The sequence below is a fragment of the Cryptomeria japonica genome, chromosome 1 (genome assembly GCF_030272615.1).
Source record: "Cryptomeria japonica chromosome 1, Sugi_1.0, whole genome shotgun sequence".
NCBI classification, from domain to species: Eukaryota; Viridiplantae; Streptophyta; class Pinopsida; order Cupressales; family Cupressaceae; genus Cryptomeria; species Cryptomeria japonica.
This window is the reverse complement of record NC_081405.1, coordinates 335,957,148-335,980,546: the sequence shown is the minus strand read 5'-3', so window position 1 is coordinate 335,980,546 and position 23,399 is coordinate 335,957,148. Positions and strand designations below refer to the sequence as shown.

At 35.9% G+C, this 23,399-nt stretch overlaps 1 protein-coding gene across 1 annotated transcript in view; it reads right to left on the bottom strand.

Annotated features, from left to right (window-relative positions):
* LOC131043587 (uncharacterized) overlaps nt 1–22,191 on the bottom strand; it is a 109,226-nt gene extending 87,035 nt beyond the window's left edge. The window contains exon 1 of the mRNA XM_057976818.2: nt 21,961–22,191. Within this exon, the coding sequence (XP_057832801.2) occupies nt 21,961–22,038 (78 nt within the window). The 5' untranslated portion in view covers nt 22,039–22,191. The remainder of the gene's footprint in view (nt 1–21,960) is intronic.
* Nucleotides 22,192–23,399: the final 1,208 nt, after the last annotated feature.

Genomic DNA, 23,399 nt, shown 5'->3' with positions numbered 1-23,399 from the left:
GATTGTTGGCATTGCATAAAGATTGCATTAATGAAGTATAGTGTTGTCATTGATGTCAATAGCAACTGGTAATAAAGTTGTATTGCAACCGATAGTGATGCAGTTTTACAACCGGTGGTAGAACAGTGTTGGAAACTGGTATTGGTATTTCAAGCAGAGTGATCAATCGGTAACCCTAACCACTTAATATGCCAAACCCTAACCGATGGAGCTTGGTGAATCGGTTATGTTGATCTATGATCGAATGGTGATCGAAGATGAAGATGCCACATATGCATGATGCACGTGATGAGTTTCAAAGTGGTTTTAGTGCGCGAAGATAACTATTTATCTTGGGAATGAGCAAATGTATAGCATGAAGTGATAACCACATGATGAGTTACATGATTCGATGAGCGGTGATCCAAGAGCAGTAGTTGTCTAGAACAATGTGTAGTTGATTGCTATGTAATCTAATGATCATGATTGAACCGAGATGTTTTTAATATCTATGAGATTTATAGGTTTTGTGATGTGTTACCAACCTATTGTATTTGCTTATAAGGTCGATGAGTTGTTTTGTAATTGTGTTGGCAATTTGGTTAAGTGTCGTAGTGTGATTGTTGCCGAACCACAAGGAGTGTCTGTAGAATGTTTTGAAGGCAGATAGGAGTAGAAAAGGATCTGACTAATCAAGATAGTACTATTACCAGATCAACAAAAAACATGTTATTCTCTAATCATTACAACAGTCAAATCCCCTAGCAGGGTAAGCTTTAATAGGCTTGGTGTTGTCTAAATCTTTTAACCAGGCGATCCATTAGTTTGGATTTGTAATCCTCTACCGAGGTTACTCCTGACATGGTATTGTAGTCAATCCCTTAACCGGGTGGTCCCTAACCGGATCTGTTCTTAAAATGACATTATTGTATAAGCTTCTAACAAGGCTTGGCTCCTAACAGGGCGACCTTCAGAAGAGTTCATAATACTTGTGGGTATTCATCCCACCGTGGTTTTTCCCATTTTGGGTTTCCACGTGAAAAATCATTGTGTCAAGTGGTGAATGATTTTATGGATATTTTTTCATATGATTAACTGGTAAAGTCACTTAGATATGTTTAGATGACTGAAAGTGATATAAAATGAGCTATTACTGATGTTAGTAAAGTGGTTTACTATTTTGGTTAAATGGTATGCGAGTTACAGATTTGTTACATTTTATCTTTGATATTTTGGTCAATCGGTAAAGTTTGACAGTGCAGTTCCAATTTTTGATAACAATAACTAAATCGGTTAAGTTTTGCAAGTTGTTTATGAGTTGGGATTAAGTTGGTGAAAGTTTAGTTTGTTTTCTATCTACTGATTCACCCCCCTCTCAGTAGTTGACCAGATCCTTATTGTTTCATCATATTATCATACACATACGGTAAGAGACATGCCAATGATCATCAAGCCTACAAACACCTTATGTAAAGAATGTCAAATAGGAAAGCAAACTAGGACAAGATTCATGAACAAGGAGTATTGATGCAAAGCCCTTATCACACACCTAAGGACAAGTCCAATAGGTTTATTTTTGGCCTCTCCAATGACCACAAGGATCCTACAAGGAAGGAATCCACACCTTATGGGTAGAACTACTCACAAACCACTATGCTAGTATCTACTCAAGATGAGTAAAAGGCTTCAACTTCTCTATTGTACCACTCCATGACTCCTACACTTGGGGGCTTTGGAATTGGTCCATTCATGCTTGATAAGGACTGTTCCAAACATTAGTTTTAGGTTTTGTCTTCAATACCTTATACCTCCTTTGGAAACCTACCCCTGTGGCTAGTAGCCCTATTTAGCGAGAGATTTGGCCTTAACTCCAAAATATTACATACACCCTAGCAAAATAATTGCCTTTTAAGATACCCTTTTGGGAGTTACTTTCATCCCCAAAATGGTTTGGCAAGATCTTCACTTTAAGGGTCTAAACCCCTTAGAAGCCTCGAGACTAATTAGGGTGATTAGGCTTATTTTACAAAGCAACCATCATTTCTTCCTTCTAAACTACAAAAATAACTACATGGGCATGTGGGGGATGGTAAATAACTTCTAATTCTAGGGTTGCACAACTGGAATCCACCGCTACAAGGTTTTAGGGTGACTGTCCTAATTTTGCATGAGATAGTCACATGGAGATGCCTACCTAGATTTGTCTCTTACTCCTCACAACCAAGACTTCCATGAAAGAACCCCTAAAAATCCTAGAATACATAGGCCAATCCTGCACTCCACCAAAGGAAGAAACTTCTAGGTGAAAGGAATGCAAGATATGGCCATTTTTGGCTAAAACCCTAGCCAAACCCTTACTTTCCAGGTAACAATCAGAAATTTGAAGGGTTTTCCTTACTCACAAATGTTCAAAACCTTAGACCACCGCCAAATCAAAGGTGATTCAACCCTCCAACTGCTCCATGAATGGTTTTGTCCAATTCAATCCATACAAGGACGTACAATCTCTGCAAACTCAGAATTTCTGGGAAAACTCAGTTTATTTAGTGTTTATTTGCTTCCAAACTTCAAACCACAATCAATATAACCTTGGGAATCATGTCCACAAGGTTTATAGCCATCTCCAATGGTTTCCAACCGAATTTTGAAGAGGTTGGAGCCGTTGAGAGGCTTACAACAACCCAACTTTGAAAAGTTGCACTTTTTCTCTCAAAAGTTGCATTTTGACACAAAAGTTGTCAAACAGCACGAGCTTGGGATCCACACAACTTGGATCAACCAAACACCACTAAGACATCCTAAAAACCTATCAAACACCAAAACAAACATCCTACTACCCCTATTGACCAAATTGTCCAAATTGGCTTATCAAGATGCCTAATTTGTGACATTGGTTTACATGGTGGGGTCTTTATTGAATACATGAAAAGTTCACACACAAAAGAAATTCACAATGACCCTAAGATCCTAGTCTTCATGATCAGTTGCATGATTAGCTTGTTGAAGAGGTGCCCCTGCACCATACTCCCTGGGAGAAGAGATCTCAAGCCCACTTGAGATCAGAGTTTGGAGATCTGCACCATGGTTGGAAAATTGTTTATCTGTCATCCAAACTGCTTCAGTGTCTGGTTTGCCTTGCCAAGCCACCAAATACTCAACATACTCCTTGTTCCTTGTTCTCTTTGTGAATCTAGTGTCTAGAACCTTGCTCAATCTTGGTGAATCATCCCTTGGAATATCATTGTCTACTGCAATCTACATTGGTTCCTCCACTTCATGTCCATTGCCTTTTAAAGGTGTAAGATCATACACATTGAAAATGGGCGACAATCCAAGATCAGGAGGAAGTTCGATTTCATAGGTATTTTGTCCACATTTCTTCAAAATCTTGCATGGTCCAATCTTCCTCTGCATAAGCTTGGTATTTTAACCCTTTGGGAGTCTCTCCTTCTTCAAATGTACCCATACCAAGTCCCCAACACTAAAATGCACATTCCTCTTTTTCTTGTCAGCATAAGCCTTGTACTTCTCTACAGATTGTTGGAGATGAGACTTCACTTGGTCATGTACCTCCTTGATGGCTGATGCAAAAGGTTCACCATCTGCACTAATGGGCTCTTCCTTGGGCAAATCCCTCAACTCTAATACACCCCTTGGGTGGATGCCATACACAATTTGGAAAGGAGACTTCCCAGTGCATCTATTTATGGTGTCATTGTATGAGAACTCTGCTTGTGACAGTATTTTGTCCCATTTTTCTCCATGTTGTCTAGTCAAACATCTTAATAGGTTCCCCAAGGACCTATTGACAACTTCAGTTTGTCCATCCTTTTGGGGATGGTAGGCTAATGAGAATTCTAGGTTGGTTCCCAACTTCTTCCAAAGGGTCCTCCAAGAGTGTCCTATGAACTTCACATCCCTGTCTGAAACTATGTTTAGAGGCAACCCATGTATCCAGACTATCTCTTTGAAAAACAAGTCTGCAACATATGAGGCATCACAAGAGGTTTTACATGGCAAGAAATGAGCCATTTTGCTAAATCTGTCCACCACTACAAAGACACTGTCAAACCCTCTCCTTGTCCTAGGCAGACCCAACACAAAATCCATGCTTATGCTCTCCCATGGCCTAGAAGGAATGGGTAAGGGTTGGCACAAGCCTGCATTGGTGGATTTTCCCTTGGCTTTTTGACATATTACACATGTTTCCACAAACTTCCTTACATTTGCCTGCAACTTAGGCCATTAGTAATGTCTTTTCACAAGGTCAAGGGTCTTGTCAAGACCAAAATGACCTGCCATTGCTCCACAATGCTTCTCCCTAATGATATTCAGTCTCATTGAACACCTAGGAATGCATAATTGTCCACCCTTGAATAGAAATCCCTCTTGGACCAAAAACTCAGAAAATTCAACATGATACCTCTCACCAAAAGACTCACATACCTTGTAGATCTCTCGAAAATCTTCATCAACATCATACATGTTCTTCAAGGAGTCAATACCAACACTTTCCATCTTGATTTGGTTGATGGTTAAGACCCTCCTGCTCAAAGCATCTGCCACTTTGTTCTTGACCCCCTTCTTCTGCTTGAGGTTGAAGGTGAAGTCTTGTAGGGTCTCTACCCACTTCATGTGCCTATGGTTTAACTTCTCTTGACTGTTTATGAAAATGAGTGCTTGATTATCAGTGAACACTATAAACTCTTTAGGCAATAAATAGTGCCTCCACTTCTTCAATGACTGAACCAGATCATACATCTCCTAATCATAGGATGAGTATCTCCTCTTGGCATCATTTAGTTTTTCACTAAAAAAGGCAATTGGCCTTCCTTCCTGACTGAGCACTGCTCCAATAGCCATGTGGCTTGCATCATATTCTACATGGAATATCTTGTTGAAGTCTGGTAGGGCAAGGACTGGTTGTTCTGCAACTTTCTTCTTCAAAGTTTCAAATGAGTCATCTGCCTCCTTGGTCCAACTGAACCTGCACTTTTGTCCTCCCTTTATGGTGTCAAGAATTGGTGCACAAACATTACTAAATCCCCTTATAAACTTCCTATAAAAAGTTTCTAAGCCATGGAAACTCCAGACATCATTCATAGTTTTAGGTGTAGGCCAAGACAATATAGCACTTACCTTCTCTTGGTCCATTTTCAACTCACCTTATGAGATTACAAAGCCCAAGTAGATGATCTCCTCCTGCATGAACAAACACTTATCTAAATTTATCATTAGCTGCTCTTCATGTAACCTTTTGAGGACCATATCTATATGTTTGACGTGCTCTTCCCTTGAGTGGCTAAAGATCAAGATATCATCAAGGTATACTATCACAAACTTGCCTATGAAATCCACCAAGACCTCACTCATCAACCTCATAAAGGTACTAGGGGCATTGGACAACCCAACTGACATGACCTTCCACTCATACAACCCCTCATTCGTTTTAAAAGCTGTTTTCCATTCATCCCCTGACCTTATTCTAATCTGATGGTATCCACTCTTTAGATCCATTTTGGTGAAATATTTTGCACTCCCCAAGCAATCAAGTAAATCCTCTATCCTAGGGATTGGAAACCTATACCTTATGGTTGTCTTGCTGATGGCCCTTGAGTTTATGCATAGCCTCCAAGTGCCTTCTTTCTTGGGTGCAAGGACAACAGGTACTGCACATGGGCTTAGACTTTTGCCGATTAGCCCTGATTCTAGCAACTCCTCAATTTGTCTTGCCATCTCTGCATTCTGATCTGGGGTCAGCTTGTATGCTACCTTATTTGGTAGGGTAGATCCAGGGATCAGATCTATGCAATGACTTATGTCTCTCACGGTGGCAGGGATCTTGGCATTCCATCAGAGATGATGCCTTTGTACTTGTCAAGTAACTGTCTGACTGTAGGGTCTATGTGCCTTTGTCCTTCTTCTTTCCTCTCTGCAAACTGCTCCTTCTTTGTCACCTTGGACTTGGGAATGAGGGCATAGCAAACTACATCTTTCTCTGCAATCTCCTTCATGAACTACTTCCCTTCTATCAACAATACTTTGGCATCCTTCCCCTTAGGTTCCATCTCATTCTCCATCAGGGGTAAAAGCTCTATCACCTTAACATCCTTGGTGATTGAATAGGTGTTTCTAACCCCATCATGATAAGCCTTCAAATCAAACTGCCAGGGCCTCCCAAATAGGAGATGACATGCATCCATCTTGGCTATATCAGATAGCAGTCTGTCCTTGTATGATCCAATCTGAAACTCTACCAATGCATTATCTTCTACCACTGCTTGCTGACCTTGGGTGAGCCATGAGATCTTGTAGGGGTAAGGATGTGGTAACCTTCTCAACTTAAGTTTCTCTATCATTTCAAGTGACACAAAATTTTCAGTAGACCCGAAGTCTATCAAGACCTTGCACACCTTTCCTCCTACCTTGCAGGTAGTTTTGAAAAGAGACTTTCTTTGTGGGGACTCCTTGTCAGGTACCTTCATGGTGGTTACTGCTCTCCTCATCATTAGAGCCTCTCCTCTTTTAGGGTACCATAGCTATCAGGAGCATTAACACTTTGATAGGTGTTTGCATTTGCCACACTTTGGCAATCAGATTCTTGCACCAAATTGCTCCTCCTTTCTCCCATGGAGCTTGTAGCCTTCTCCAGACACCTATTGGCCATGTGCCCTTCTTGGTTGCAGTTGTAGCATCTAGGAGGTCCTCTACCTTGGGATATTCCTCTAGAGAATGGTCTTCTGCCCCTAAAGTTCCCTCTTTGATTGTAGCCTCCTCCTTGGTTGTAACTACCCTCTCCTCTGGTGCCTTCTTGATTAGACTCACCTTGGTATCCAAAACCACTTCCTTTGCTTCTGAAAGGACTTCTTCCCCTTCTTTGTTGTCTCCCTTTGCCTCTGCTATTTTGTTCTTGCCTTCTCTTTAGCTTCTCCTCCACCTTGAGTGCCAATTGAAAGCATTTTTGGACGGTCTCCGGGGTGTGGAGGTTCAAATCTTCTTGGATGGCAAATCTCAATCCATTGAGATATCTTGCCACCTTCTCATCTTCACTCTCCTTTACCTTAGTCTTCATACACAACTTCATGAACTCCTCTATATAGGAACTCATGTGCATCTCCTTCTGCTTCAAATTATGTCTTCTCTTATGCAATTGGACATTATAGTCCACTGGAACATAGGCTTCCTTCACCAAAGCCATCATCTTCTTCCAAGTAGCCACTTTTCTCTTTCCCTCTTTCACCCTCTCCTCTTGGATGAAAGTCCACCAAGTTAGTGCAACCCCTTTCATTTTGGATTGGGCCATCTTCACCCTTTGGTGCTTTGGTATGTCTTCACTCTCAAAGAAATTATCTAAGGAGTCTATCCACTCCATCACTGTATCAGGCTCCATCTTGCCTACAAACACTAGCAGATCCAACTTCACATCCATTGTTCTTCTTTCCATGGACTTGAGGATACTCATCATGGGTCTCTGGTCTGCATGAACCTCTAGTTCTTCCTGCCTAGGGATCTCCTCCTCATCCCCTTCTTCATCTCCTCGAGAGTCTCTCTCTCCCTCTCCACTTTGCCCTTCAGCTGGTCCATTTCATTTCTCAAGGCTCTATTCTTAGCCCTAACTGCTCTGCTGTCTGCCATCTGCATTGGTCATCCTTGATGAGATATCTTGGGATCCCTCTTCCTCTGACATCTTGTCTTCTTCTCCGGTCCAAAGTACACTCCTAAGCTCTGATACCACTTGATGCAGAGCCCTTGTCACACACCTAAGGAAAAGTCCAAAAGGTTTAGTTTTGGCCTCTCCAATGACCACAAGGATCCTACAAGGAAGGACTCCACACCTTATGGGTAGAACTACTCACAAACCACTATGCTAGTATCTACCCAAGATAAGTAAAAGGCTTGAACTTCTCTATTGCACCACTCCATGAATCCTACACTTGGGGGCTTTGGAATTGGTCCATTCATGCCTTCTAAGGACTATTCCAAACATTAGTTTTAGGTTTTGTCTTCAATACCTTATACCTCCTTTGGAAACCTACCCCTCTGGCTAGTAGCCATATTTAGTGAGAGATTTGGCCTTAACTCCAGAATTTTACATACACCCTGGAAAACTACTTGCCTTTTCAGATACCCTTTTGGGAGTTACTTTCATCCCCAAAATGGTTTGGCAAGATCTGCACTTTAAGGGTCTGAACCCCTTAGAAGCCTTGAGACCTAATTAGGGCGATTAGCCCTATTTTACAAAGCAACCATCATTTCTTCATTTCAAACTGCAAAACCAACTACATGGGCATGTGGGGGATGGTAAATAACTTCTAATTCCAGGGTTGCACGCTTGGAATCCACCGCTACAAGTTTTTAGGGTGACTGTCCTAATTTTGCATGAGGTAGTCACATGGAGACGCCTACCTAGATTTGTCTCTTACTCCTCACAACCAAGTCTTCCTTGCAAGAACCCCTAAAAATCCTAGAATACATAGGCCAATCCAGAACTCCACCAAAGGAAGAAACTTCTAGGTGAAAGGAATGCAAGATATGGCCATTTTTGGCTAAAATCCTAGCCAAACCCTTACTTTCTGGGTAATAATCAGAAATTTGAAGGGTTCTCCTTACTCATAAACATTCAGGACCTCAGACCACCGCCAAATCAAAGGTGATTCAACCCTCCAACTGCTCCATGAATGGTTTTGTCCAATTTAATCCGTACAAGGAAGTACAATCTCTGCAAACTCAGAATTTCTGGGAAAACTCAGTTTATTTAGTGTTTATTTACTTCCAAACTTCAAACCACAATCAATCTAACCTTGGGAATCATGTCCACAAGGTTTATAGCCCTCTCCAAAGGTTGCCAACCAAATTTTGAAGAGGTTGGAGCCGTTGAGAGGCATAGAACAACCCAACTTTGAAAAGTTGCACTTTTGCACTGAAAAGTTGCATTTTGACACAAAAGTTGTCAAACAACATGAGCTTGGGATCCACACAACTTGGATCAACCAAACACCACTAAGACACCCTAAAAACCTATCAAACACCAAAACAAACATCCTACTACCCCTATTGACCAAATTGTCCAAATTGGCTTATCAAGATGCCTAATTTGTGACATTGGTTTACATGGTGGGGTCTTTATTGAATACATGAAAAGTTCACACACAAAAGACACTCACAATGACCCTAAGATCCTAGTCTTCATCATGAGTTGCATGATTAGCTTGTTGAAGAGGTGCCCCTACACCAAGTACTCTTCTACAAAACCCTTGGAGTTGATACATACTTACATGTATGGACCTACTAGGACAAAGGGACTCAACGAAAGGTACTTTATGTTTCTTATTGATGATTACTATAAGATGACTTGGGTTACATTTTTGAAATAAAAATAAGAAGCTCTAGATAAGTTAAAAGTCTAACCTATCAACAGGACCTATTCAACCTCATGACTCCTCCTCCTCCGACTCCTCTGACTCCTCATGATTAGAAGCATTAAGTTGAGGATTAGAAGCTTTTGTAATGTTGTGGATATGTTGTTGATGATCTTGTGCATGCCACAAGCTATCGTTCTAACTCACTTGTTGTTCCCGAATGATCAAATGGCGTTGAGGACATTTTGTTCTTTGCATATTGATGGAGTGTGAAACTACAAGGTGTTTTGAAGACTATTTGGGAGAATGCTCTATGTTCCTCTACGCTTGAAGATATGCTCTTGCAATTTGGGTTTTAGCTTGTATGTGTTGCGAACATTGGACTCCTATCTTTCCAGGTCACTGGTGTTCCTACAGATGGTTTTGGTAAATGCAATATGTTGGTAGTTTGGTTGCTTGTCAGGGCTAGTTCTAAAAGTGCTCCACATTTCTCCACATTGTTGTTTCTACTCTTGCACCTTGGTGGTCATGCTTATATTGTTTGTGTAGTGTCTCGGTTTAGATTTCAAGTGATGAATTGTATGATAAGCATGTTGACAATATTCTATCTCATGACTGTGTTTTGTTGGCCTTTTGGGTATAAAGAACTCTATATCTGATTAGTTGTGCCAACTTGTTTTGGCATGATAGTCTGAAATAAGTGTATCGGAATGTTGTTGAATGTCTCTATGAGGTACACATGAAAGTAGTTGATCTTTTGGTGCTACATTTTGTCTGGAGTTGGTTTTTAGGGTGTTTTGTGGTTGTCTAGTAGACCGAGCTTATCCTCTTACTTGTGCTATGCATTTAGGGGTTTGCACTAGGTTTTCTCTGAGACAATGTATCTTTTCAACATGACCTTGTATCTTGCTTTAAGGTAGTGAACTTCTTTAGCAAGCCCTTTAGGGAGTAGTGTGCTTCCTTAGGTAGGGATACTTAAAAAAAATTGTAATTCTTGTTTATATATTGTGAGATAACTCTCATCATGGTTTTTCCCTTATTGGATTTTTCATGTAAATATGGTGTTCTCTCGTGCATTGGTGTTCATTTCTTTTTCTTTTATTGTTGCTAATTAATTTAAGTTTTGAATTTAAATTGTGATAAAAGGTTTAAATTTTGACAAATACCAATTCATGCCCCTCTCAATATTTGGTGTGTTTAACATAATAACATCAAAGGTATGATGTAAACACTTTTGCTTCTTAGTTTTCATTTTTTGAACTTACTAATATTCATCTACAATAGGTAAAAGAACATTACATATACTAAGTATGCAATGAATCTAAATGTTTTAACAATTTCAAATGTCGTTATAGCTTCACCAACAAATGTGGTGGAAGAATATTTATAGGTAGTGTTTGTCACACGTCTTACTCTAAACCAACCCCAAAACTATGAAAATTTGACAAGATATGAAATAAAAAAGAAAACAATGGAGAAATCCTACACTTAGGTTTTTTTTGAGTCTTTGCACCATTTGACATTTAGGGGCCCTTTTAGGAGTTCTCAAATTGATTATTAACAAGGGGCCCAAAAGACTAAAAAACACAAAATCAAAGAGACTCAAGAAAAAATAAGATTATAGATTTGAGTACCAATGGTAATTTGGAGTAAAAAGTGCCCACTTGATATGCACTCATGCTTGTATAATGCATCTACAAAAAAATGCCAAATTTCCTTCTAAAGAGGACTCCATTGTTCAAAGTATCAAGAATCCCTTATAGTCTATAGGCTTTTCTCTGGGAAAGAGACATATCATCTAGATCTTGCTTGGACTCTTTCCTCAACCCATCTAGTTGATTTGATATATTCAAGCTATTGGTCCTAACCATATAGAGTATTGAGATCTTCCACAAGATGATAATATAGTGCTTAGTATTTCATTGACTTGGTTAATATGATATTGATATCATACTCTAGGATTTTGATAATTTGGTTAGCACACTTCTTACTTATCTTGACACCAATGATATATTCTCTAATGCTTGAATGGACAACTGGTGCCATTATCTTGTTATTTAAGACCAAATGTTGAAATATTTTAACCCTTTGACAAATGTAGGTTCACTTCTCCACATAGTTGTACTTGAGTTCATTATCTTGGAGAGTTTCATAGAGATAAATAATAAAAATCAAATGTTCTTCTAGGTCTCTATTACCTTTTCTTTTAGAACAACTATGCTATGATCATCTCCATAATCATATATGATAAAATGTTTACAAAAATATGTGTTTCTTAATACAAGTGCCATTGTTACGGGTTTATTGAATTGTTCAAACAAATCTATACCTTCTATAGTCCACCTAAAGTCTTGATCTTTTTTAGCCCTTAATGTAAGAGGCCTTGACAATCCTATGAAGTTTGAAATAAACTTCCCCAATGAAATTGATTTTGACAAGGGAAGAATTTAGATCCTACTTATATATTAGTAAGATGATTTCACATATAGACTAAAATATATCAAATATCTATTGTAATTCCCTCTTTTGATGCCACATGGATAAGAAGCTTTCCTTGATGGGCAACAAAGATGAAATTATTTTGATCAAATATGCATTTAACTATGACTAAGTTAACTTTCTTATACTACATTAATCTATTTGATAAGTTTAATTATAATTTGAAATAAAATAGTAAACTAATAATGATTAGAACTCTACATCAAATATAAATAATTCTAGAGGTAAGAATTGAATAAGAAGTGATAAATGAAAAGGTAAGAAAGTATCATTGTTATTAAGGATTAGTGAAGTTTGATTATAGGGAAACCATGTAGGGCAATGAAAGAAGGTGCTTGGAAAGTTAAAGGAAATTTAATGTGCATTAGACGGGGATGCTCATATCTAGGGATTTATCAATATTGTTTGAGGGTTTGGCACTTGTGGGCCTTAGAGTCGTGACACTCATATTCTCCTCAAACATTGGTGTTCTTTACTTCAAATTCTTTAGACATTTTTCAAGTTTCTTACCTATTATCTATGATCCATCTAGTGTTTTGAGAATATTGATGTTGCTCTTTAGTACTAATAAAATGATAGCAATAATCCAAGGAGAAACTTTTGTTAGTGCCAAGGGGAAATTACCCTAGTTAGTCTCTTATTTCGTATATTTTAACCTCCACTCTTGGACATGAAAATGGAGAATGTGTGATCCTTGAGTACGACGTTCTTTGTGATGTGTGGAGATATTTTTCTCCTATGAAAGAAAAATCCTAGGAATTAATTCTAGAGTGGCATATGCAAGTGAAATGAAGGAGAAAAAGAGATGAGAATATGTAGTGCGATAAAGAGATAAATTTGTTGGGTCCTAAAAACACAACTTCACAATCCTTAAGCATTAATTTATCTTCAAGTTAAGGGACTTGTCTTCGTGAAGATAAAGCAAGAAGTGATCAACATAGTGTGGATAATTCAAGTTTAATTTCTAAGAGCGGGTATTCTATCCTTTACTTTGGGAACAACTAAATATAGGAGGGTGTTGTTAGAGTTATCCTTAAAAGAAAAAATATCAAATGAATGGTGGAAATGACTAAACTAGAAACAACTACGCTTATTGTACACTTGACCCCAATTGTAATTGGGCCAAAGACTAACTAGCTACTTGTAAAACCTCTAATTAATTTGATAAATAAAACCTTACATATATGCATAAATATGTCAACAATATTGTATCCCTACATGTAAATAAAGCCTTACATATACTCAAATGCAAGGTGTAGGCATACATGATATATTATCCAACAATTTGGGTTGTTTTCAAGTTCACTTAGAATGTTGATTGTTTTATACTACTAAATCATGGTAATATTAATAATCTTATATACTCCAAATTTATTGAATATAAATGAATGATTAAATAAAACATATTTGGACTCTCAATAATTAGATAAGTGTCTATTCCATTAGGCAACATAGTCATGACTTGCAAGGAAGAGGGTAATCACTTGCAAGCATTAAAAAAGATAGATGCGTATATGAATACAAATCAAACACAACACTTCATGAATGGACACACTTAAAAAGTTATCTTCCTACAAAACAAACCCATATGAAATAAAGGAAAGATCATCATAAAATCATTGCAATGAATTAGAAACTATCATACTTTCATCTGAACCCTATAATATTAATAATTTAACAAATTTGGCAAGAGGGGATCCACAACTAGGTTTGATTAACCATTTTAATGATAAGAAGCTACCATGAAGACATACCATTTATATGCATCACATTTAATTCGAAATATTTTATGGTCTATAAGTGTACCGACCCACTTACAAACCAAAATTGTGTCACTTGATGCCCTAGAACCAACTTTGCATGCTTACAATTAGGAAATTAGCTCCACGGTTGATAATTATTATAAAGACCAACCTTGCATATATATCCCTTTATTAAAATGTATTTTGGTAGTATATTAGGGGCAAGTCAATCAATTTAATGCACCAACACGACAAGCTGAAATTAAATAATCCTTGGACCCATTATTAGTGTAGAGTCAAAAATTGCACACCTCCTTTGCAATTACACCTACACTTTTGTAGCCACTTTAGTGTCCATTCCCCTAGCATTTGAGTAGGTTTATTTCAAACCTTATATCAAACTTTTCCCTCTCGGGATTCTTAGGACACCTTTTCAATAGCTATCCTTCAACTTTTGCTTCATGTTAGCCACGGGTTTCGCTTGCCACTCATCAGTTTTTAGCGCGATTCATTTGGAAAATAGCGTGTCACACAGACGTTCGTGTACCACTCATTCGTCCTACAAGATCTTAATGTTCAAATGTCAGTTCTGTGCATTTCAACACTTGTCACCTATCTTGGTTAGTGGAAATGACTCAAAATCTTCCAAAATGGCTCCCATAGCCTCTTCTTTCCCTCCTATTCTCATTTTAAATCTATCTCTTTCATTCATACAAGCTCTCTTGGTTCTTCAAGCAATTTATCTAGATTTTGGACACAATATCTCTCATTCTCTGGGCTCTCACAACTTTCTCACTACTTTTGCTATAGCAATCTCTTGTTTGCTACAACACTCTCAAGCTCTCACAATAATCTTTTGAAACTCTCTTGGATTTTTCAAGCCTTGTTGGTAATATCTTTCTTGCATCTCTAAGCATCTTGGAGACTCATCACATCCCTTATCTATCAAATCATTTATCTTTTCTATTTACGTTTTTATTTATCTATCGATCTATTTGACTACTGTGGAGGTGGAAACACCAAAACATGGACTTGACTGAGGCAAGTCTCCAAACAATCGCAAAGATTCTTTTTCTTCTTCATGTGTGCAGGTTTATTAGAAGTATTCAAACGCATGAGTGTTTGCTTTTATTTTATTTATTTCATTTGTATTCATTTATTTTTATTTATTATGTAGTATTCATTGCCAGATTTCTAACTTCTGGGTTTTACAGGTTATCTGAAGAATAGAGTTGGGTTTTCGTGTTTTTGAGTCTTTTCGGTTCGTGGTCCATACAAGAATACAACGCATCGCATAGACGTTTGTGCACTACATTAGCATCCTTTACCGAGATGCTTAGATTTAGACTGAATCCTCTCTATATCTGCTCTTTCCATTTCTTTAATTAGATATCTTCACCAGTTTCACTAGTTAGAGATATCTGAATGCATGTTGTGAAATTGGCTCTCAAGGGAACATATTTCTTCCCTTTGTAGGGTCCACTTTTGCACCATTACAATTAGATGACCATAGATTAAAAATTCCATTTTGCTATTCAAACAAGTAGCCTAACACCCTACATAAATATTAGTAACAACTAGGTTTTCAATTAGAACATCTACTTCAATCATCTTTTATTTCTCATCCTTTGTTGAATTTGCATGTAGATTTGCGCGCATGGGATAAAAAATGGCACTTTTGGTAGATGAATATGTTTGGACAACTCCAAGGGCTCAAATCTAGCCATTAGTGACATTTTTGGAGAATTTAGGGTAGTTGATGAGGAATTATTATATCAATTATTAGTGATGGGCAAAAAGGACCAAGACAACATTGAAGCACCAAACTTGGATATATTTTGCAATTTATGGGCTTTGAAAATTGGCACCAACATTGGCTCTTTTTAGGCACATTTGCCTCTTGTAAGAAAAATGAGAATCTAGAAGTATCTCAAGAGTAGATAAAAAAGCTAAAAGGGACAAGGAGAGAGGGAAACAAGAAAAATCCAGAAGGAAACATGTACATGACAAAACACAATTACCTATACAAGGAATGACATGAGAGCATAGAGAGAATAGGAAGGCATGACTAAAATCAAAATGTGAAAATAATTAGTAGGTCATTTTGGATCACAAAACCACAACTCCAATATCTTAGAACACGATATAAATTTCAAGGCCAAGAGTTGTCATCATGAAAGTAAAACCAAAGTTTGAATCCATAGATTATGAAGGATTAAAGGCTAATTGATGGGATTGAGTAATATCTTCTTCAGTTTGAGCTCGACTTAAAGTCAAAATAGTGTTCCTAGAGGTATAACTTAACATGTATTTAAATCAAACAAAATGAACAACCAAAAATAAAAATAAACAATAGCTATACCCTAATGAATACTTGATCCAATGTTTTGTCACTGACTATAACTAGTTGCATAAGACCTATATTTAGCTAATTATAACATCATTGTAGGATATGCAAGATGATGATACAAATACATGATTCACAAAGCATTTTCTACTAGTATTTCTCATAGATAACATTTTCCTTATTTTTAATGACTGATTATTGAATCGGAAATATATGAAAAAATCTCACCACTTCAAGCATCATCACAACCCCTTTTCTCCATTTTTATGAAAAAATGCATCTCTTACACATATGAGAACTTAAAAAATATAGAGACCTCGAACCCAATGGTCCAATTGTTTATGCCTAATTTTAGATCATCCCTCACCCAATTATAGGCTTTTGGTCCCCAAATTATTGGAAAAATAAACAAATTACCCTCAAGTCCTCATACCAATTCAAGCACCCACTCAATGAGGAATGGAAACATTCAGTTTAACTTGTTCCTCACACATATCCAAACCAAACATAGACACCAAATCGCCCCTTGATTAGACCTCATATCACATGAGAGAAAATAAAAGGAAAAAGACCACTCACCCTTGGAGGGCCCTACTGTAACTCATTCTCATCTTTCTTGAAATCCACATGCTTACCTTTCTATGATAGTCCTATATATGGATACATTAGCATGCCCTTAGCCTATTGTTCCATATTTGTTTGAGAATCGATGTAAAAACCACATCAATACCATTTTAATGAACACTCTTCCCTAAATCATTGGGAAAATAAATCTCCCATATGCATTGATTAGTCTATCAATTTTTTGAAATATTTGTAATTCCCATTTGGTTCTGCCAACATATGAAGTGAAAGTAAAATCCTTAATATTTAGTTGAAGCCTATATTGATTATTGCATTTGAAGTAGATAGTATCTCTCATGCATATATATGGACTACCAAAAATCACCACTTACATTCAATGTACAAGTACCTCATCCTTGTACTCTAGATGTAGACCAAACATCAAATTGTATTTCTTTGTTACCTTCATATCTACTCCATGTTGTAGCTACCCTAAACAGAATAATGTAAGCGATTCAAATATCTAAACCCAACTACTTAACTAACATGGAAAGAATAATATTAAATTGTGTACATGAGTCAAACAAAGAATTTATCTTCTTACATTTTACTTGTAATTTGGCTTGGGATAATTGGTCGGGCTCCTCTTCTCAATGTGAGCTATCATCAATCTTCTAGACTCCATTTTTTTATTGTGGTATGTATGACGTATATTCATCTTCAATAGCTTATTTACATAAGTATCATTGTTGTCTTTACCCTTCTTTTCATATGAACCTGTACCAATTCTAAGTGCAATTTTTAACACCTCTATACAAAGCACCCATTTCTATCACAATGGGGGAAATGAGACCTTCCTTTACCTTTACCCTTTATATAATTAATCGAGGAGACATCACCCATATAATATTCCTTTTCCACTACCTTATTTTTGATACCAACAAATTGTTACTCATCACTTTGCTTTTAGTAAAAGAGTACCCCTTCTTATCAAGCTTAATATAGTGTAGTTGGCACACACATCATTCACATCTTGGAGTTTAGCCATTATAAATTACATCTTAAAGTGTTTAAATATTATTCTAAAACACATGATAGTTTATTAATTCAATACATCGTTTCCCATTTGAACTACACTCCTAAAGTTACTTGTGTAAGACTTCATACTTCATTCCCACCTTTGTCTTTTAAGTAACACCATTGTATAACCAACTCCTTTTCATGGAATATAGGATATAATTGATTATATAATATTCTCTTAAAATATTCCCACTTCAAAACCAGTGGCACTTTTTAAACCTCCAAAGAATGCATACAACTCTCATACCAAGTAGGAGCATTCTTAGAAGTCTATAAGCCTACAAAAGACATTTGTTCGAAATGAGATAATTGATGAATCTTTAACCAACCTTTGTTTGGGACACCCATGATCCAAATTCTTAACACCAATTTCACCATCATAGGGTTGTCAACTGATTTTTACATCCACCTTACTCCATTTATAAAGTCTTATTGGTTCTTCTTCCATGTTCTCTTTAGGAATTCCTAACTTTGAGATTAGGACCAACATCATGATTCCCATCCTATCCATCTTTTCCTATATGTTAAGAATCCATACAAGATCCTCTTAAATTTTCTAAAACCTCATTTCTCCATGATCTTATGTTACCGTTGTCTCTCATTTTAACCTCTCTCATTCTGATTTAAAGATTGAAAGGTAACAAGAGCTTACCTCCACTTAATCTTGTGGATTTCATAAACTTTCAAACTCTATAAAAGATATATCCCCAAATGATACAACCTAAATCCAATACCACATTATCTATAAACATGAAGGAAATTCCCAAACCACTATCAGTGAAAACAAATATAAATTAACATAAATTCAACAAACCCTTAATACACATTATATACTGGACATATACATTTTTTTAAATAAAAAATTGTATATAAATGAAAATACATCCATAATATCACCATAAAATTAAATAATAGATAGAAAATGTGTATAACTAATCAAAATATAATTTACCTAGGAGAAAACCTAGCATGTACTAGGCACGTTTATGTAAGTCTAGAGCTACAGCTACACTCGTGTATGAGTATGTATGAGGATGGGTGGTTAAGAACAATTCAAACCTATGGCTTGTGTAAGCCCCATATTTTAATAATTTTTTTGTATTCTATGATGGGTGCATAGGAATAGGTACAGTTTAATCCTAATGTAGATCATGTGCTATAGTTGTTCTTATATTATGAAACCTAGTAAATATCATATTCCATATATTGAGCCAAGAGACGGTTCATGTTGCTATCTATTCATGTTACATCATGATCACTTGAAATGCTTATTTCATGGTTTCTATTTTAAATGATAGAGTGCATGAGAGACCTATCTCATGGTTCTATTTGAAAGAATAGGGTTCTATTAAAAGGTAGTATGAGTATTCACAATATTAGGGTTTATATTCAAAAGAGTAGGGATTTAAACAAAAGCTATTGTTTCTATTCAAAGAAAAGGTTTTTATTTGAAAGAATAGGGTTTTTACTGAAAGGTAGGGTGTACCCTACTTGAAAGAGTGAGGTATCTATTCAAAATTATAAGGTTCTATTTGAAAGGTAGGGCACTTCATAAGTGATTGATAGTTCACCAGGTATACTTTGTGTTATTATACTATTGTATGATGAGGATATCCTATTTTTGATCTAGAAACTTACCATTATATATTGGAAGAATACTTGGTTTAATATTTCTTGTTAGCAAGAGTGCTAGTAGGTAAATTATTAGAGGAATATTTTCATGGTGTTGTCTTTCCTTGTCATATTAGATATTTTTGTGATTAACCATCTTATGTTTTAGTCTTGCAGTTGAGTTTATTTTTGTATGGCTTGTTTGATGTTTATCATCACTTAGTAAATTGGTTATATGAGAAAGATAAGAGATTGTGGTAAAATACTAAGAATACATGTAGTATAAGATACATGATGTTCTACCTTGAGCTAGTTGGATCAATTAAGACATATAGACACTAAGCATTGATGCTCTTGCATCATGGGATACAAGTAGTAGCCTTTTGGAGGTGTTACATATGGTCTTTGTGTAGAGACAATTATTTTAATTACTTGTCTTGGATATAATTTTAAGTATTCTATAGGATTGTTGTTGCTAGAACACATGTATGTTGTGAACTATTATAGCATATTAGGTTTATGACTAAGTTATATTTGGGTGTCCTTGATAATATTTCAACATGTGTTGTGGAAATGGAACTAAATGGTTAACATGTATGGCATATGTTTTTTTGGTAAAATAAGGCAAACAACTTTATAAGATAATCATGATACTTGTAGTTTTTAATTTATGGTTATTGAGTTATTTGTTTATCACTTCAAGCTAGATTGATGGATTGGGAGGACAAGGTTCTTTTGATGTGTGGATTTGAAATACATACCCTATACACAACAAGGTCTTGGAGGGAGTTGTTTGTTGTTGGCAGGTGTTGCAATTGAAGATTGCATTATTACATCAAACCACTATAATATATGTGGTAGATTGGTATGCTGCCTTTATATGTGGTATTTGTATATCGTGGATATCAAATGAATTGTATTTATGACTAAATCTATGTACCGGATCATGTAATTATGGTTTAGTTTTATAATTAGAGATAACTATTGGATGTAATTATTTAGCATTTCTTGCAATGGTTCAACTTAATGGATTTTATTATGAGTTGATCTTTTACATTATATTGTTGGCACGAGTTGGTTGAACTTGTTAAATGTTCAAAATAATTGAGGTTGTAAAATGGTGATTGTCACACTCGTAAAATTTAGGTAGATTATTTGCTAAGTAGAATGATGTCAATGGTGAAACATAGAAACATTGATTAAAGCTAGTTTAGTTATAGACTTGAAAAGTAACATCTATTAATAAGAAAAAATGTATTTCATGGAACCATTTTTGGCATATGCTTCCATATTATTTGATATCCTCTTTTCATATAATGGTACTATACCTGTCTTATAACTTGGTTGGCTGTAATGGAGGTAAATTAGGGGCATCATAAAAAATACGTTGTCTTTCTAATAGATGCAACCTAAATTGATGAAAATGTGTGTTTTCTAGGACCACAATCTTTATAAAGATGAATTATTCCTATAAATTTCATTATATAGGGACTCTAAAAGAATATAAGTAATTGAAAAAGGATTTTTTTTGACAATCTGTGCTACACATGTTATGTCAATATAAAGACATTGAACAATTGACAGTATTACTATCGAAATTATGTATATTCACCATTATATCCAATGAAAAATAAAAACTCAATGAATATTATGTGAATCGAATAAGCTTTACCAATTAGATTACAATGAATTAAGAAATATTAATATTAATATTTTTTAAAATAGTATTAAACCCACTATCATATTTTAACTATACAAAAAAAACATAAAAATAAAATAATAATATATAATATATAATATTAATTGTAATTAGTCAATATTTATACACATTACTCATTCACAACAAATTAGATCTCTCGATATCCCTGCCATCACTGACTCATCCCCAACACACTAGATCTCTCAATATCCATTGCCTTCACTTGCAATCAAGGCACAAACAGTTTCTACACTAGAGTTTTAATGACTTGAATAGTCTTTGAATGTTGTCATGAACAGTTTCTACACACTCCTGATAAGTCGAATAGCCTTTACTCATGAGATCTCTCAATATCCTTACCTTCCATTTGCAATCCAGGCATGAACAGTTTCTACACTACAATTTGAATGACTCAAATAGTCTTTGAATTCTCTAAATCCATACTTCCACACCATTCATACCAACATTGGTTGACATAATTTTAAGTATCTGTGATTGAGACCCAACAATAGATATCCATTCTATTTCCTGTATCCACATTTACTAAATACTACATTTTATTATCAGATCCAGCAGTATGACAGAACCTCTGAAAAATAGTTGAGAATTCTTTAAACATCCATGCAGTTCAATCCGGGATTAAATAACTGGTTTCTTATCACACATAAAACATGTTCCCCACACTTAAAACAACAATACAAAAGCCACACACCTAGCCAGCAAAACTTTAAACCTCCTAATTGCAGTCCCAATATATCTATTATAGTAAGCAAAGAGATAGATCACACCAATTTTCTTAAATTTTCAGTCAAAAGATCATAAATGGTAACTGGATGCAAACATATGAGATAGATCTCACCAATTTTCTTAAATTCTCCACAATGCACCCAAAAGAAATTGATGCAAACATATGAGAAGCTAAATCGATCGATCAAACAAAAACCTATGATAAACTCTCCAAAATGCACCCAAAAGAAATTGACGCAAAAAAGTGAGAAGCTTTATTGACGAATCAGACAAAAACCTTCATTTCCATGACATTATGAGCATGAAAAAGGATTGTGAGGAAGGATTTCTGACCCGTGTGGCTTTTAACAGAAATCTCAGATCAATCTTATCGATGGGCTTGGGCACCGTCTGGCTCTGTCCCTTAAGCATCGTTTCATCCAGTCTCGAGATATTCTGAATCTGCTCTCAAACAAATCTCCCGATAATGCGACACATTAAGCAATCCCTGCAAATCAAAACTTTTCCGGCGCGACTTAATAACGCTGATTTTTTTTTAGCTGGCAGTATACCATTTAAGGCGGTGAAAAGCTTATCGCAGCCCCCTTTTCACGCTTAATTCATCTGGAATTCCTTTTTGTTGTTCTGGCATGGACTGTTTGCAAATCCTATTTCACAGCGATTGTGGAAAGGAGAAAAACTGTTTCTCGTTTACGTTGATTCGGGTGAAATATATTTACTCAGTATTTTGTGCAGTGACGTGGAAGAATAAATGAAAGCCCGTAAGAGAGTGTTCTCTCCATTGACCCCGCCGTTCAAAGGGCGGACCTTACCACGTTTTGGCAGACTAGCGAGTAAGTTTGTAGATTAGTTAAATTTAGTTTCTTTATGGTTAATTATTTTGAAGAGTTGGCTCTTAATTAAGAATTTGTTATATTGGGAAGGATGATTTTTTTATAATTTTTTTAATAAAAGATTTTATCGTTTACAAGATGGATTATGAATTTTAGGTTGAAATCTTTTTGACATTTTTTTAAAGGATAAATGTTTTTTTCTATTGGAGGTTATGATTTTACAAACGTGGATCTTATTTCCAATATGGGAATTTAGAAATCTTTTTGACATTTTTAAAAAGGATTAGATGTTATTTTTAAAAGGGTATACCTACGACCCACCTTGACACCCCATGGGGTGTGGGTAATGGGAGCAAACCCACTGCCCAAGCCAACTCTCCTACCTGTTGCAGATTAACTAATCTTTAATTTTAGGAAAACTATCTAACTAATCTTTATAGCAAAAATCCAAGACCATTACAATCAATTTTTAAGAAAAGAACATCTAATAATAGTGCAAGTTCCCTTCCCTAACCGTTGCATGTATATTAACAACTAAGTCATTTATCCTTAAGGAATCCTTTACTGTTATTACTCTAAAATTACGAGTTCCAACTAATTTGGCTTCCACTAATTAAAGAGATCATGCAATCTAATAGGGAAAGGAGAAAATAATGTGAGGGTAACTTAGCTTAATTAAGATAGATTTTTATTTCTAATAATAAAGTAAGACAATTTTAAACTAAATTTATTATTTTTATAATATATTTTTTATAAAAACACGATTTAGATGGCGAGTGTAAATCTTTTTGGAAGTTGAATGTTAATCTTTTGGTTTACTTTCTGGAACCTTTGCGTTTACCAAAAGGTTTTCAAATTGGTACTATTTGTTGTAGCTGGATTCATTCAAGTCGTCTTGGTTTCTCTTTTCTCTAACCCGTGTCCTGGTGTTTGGTTGTC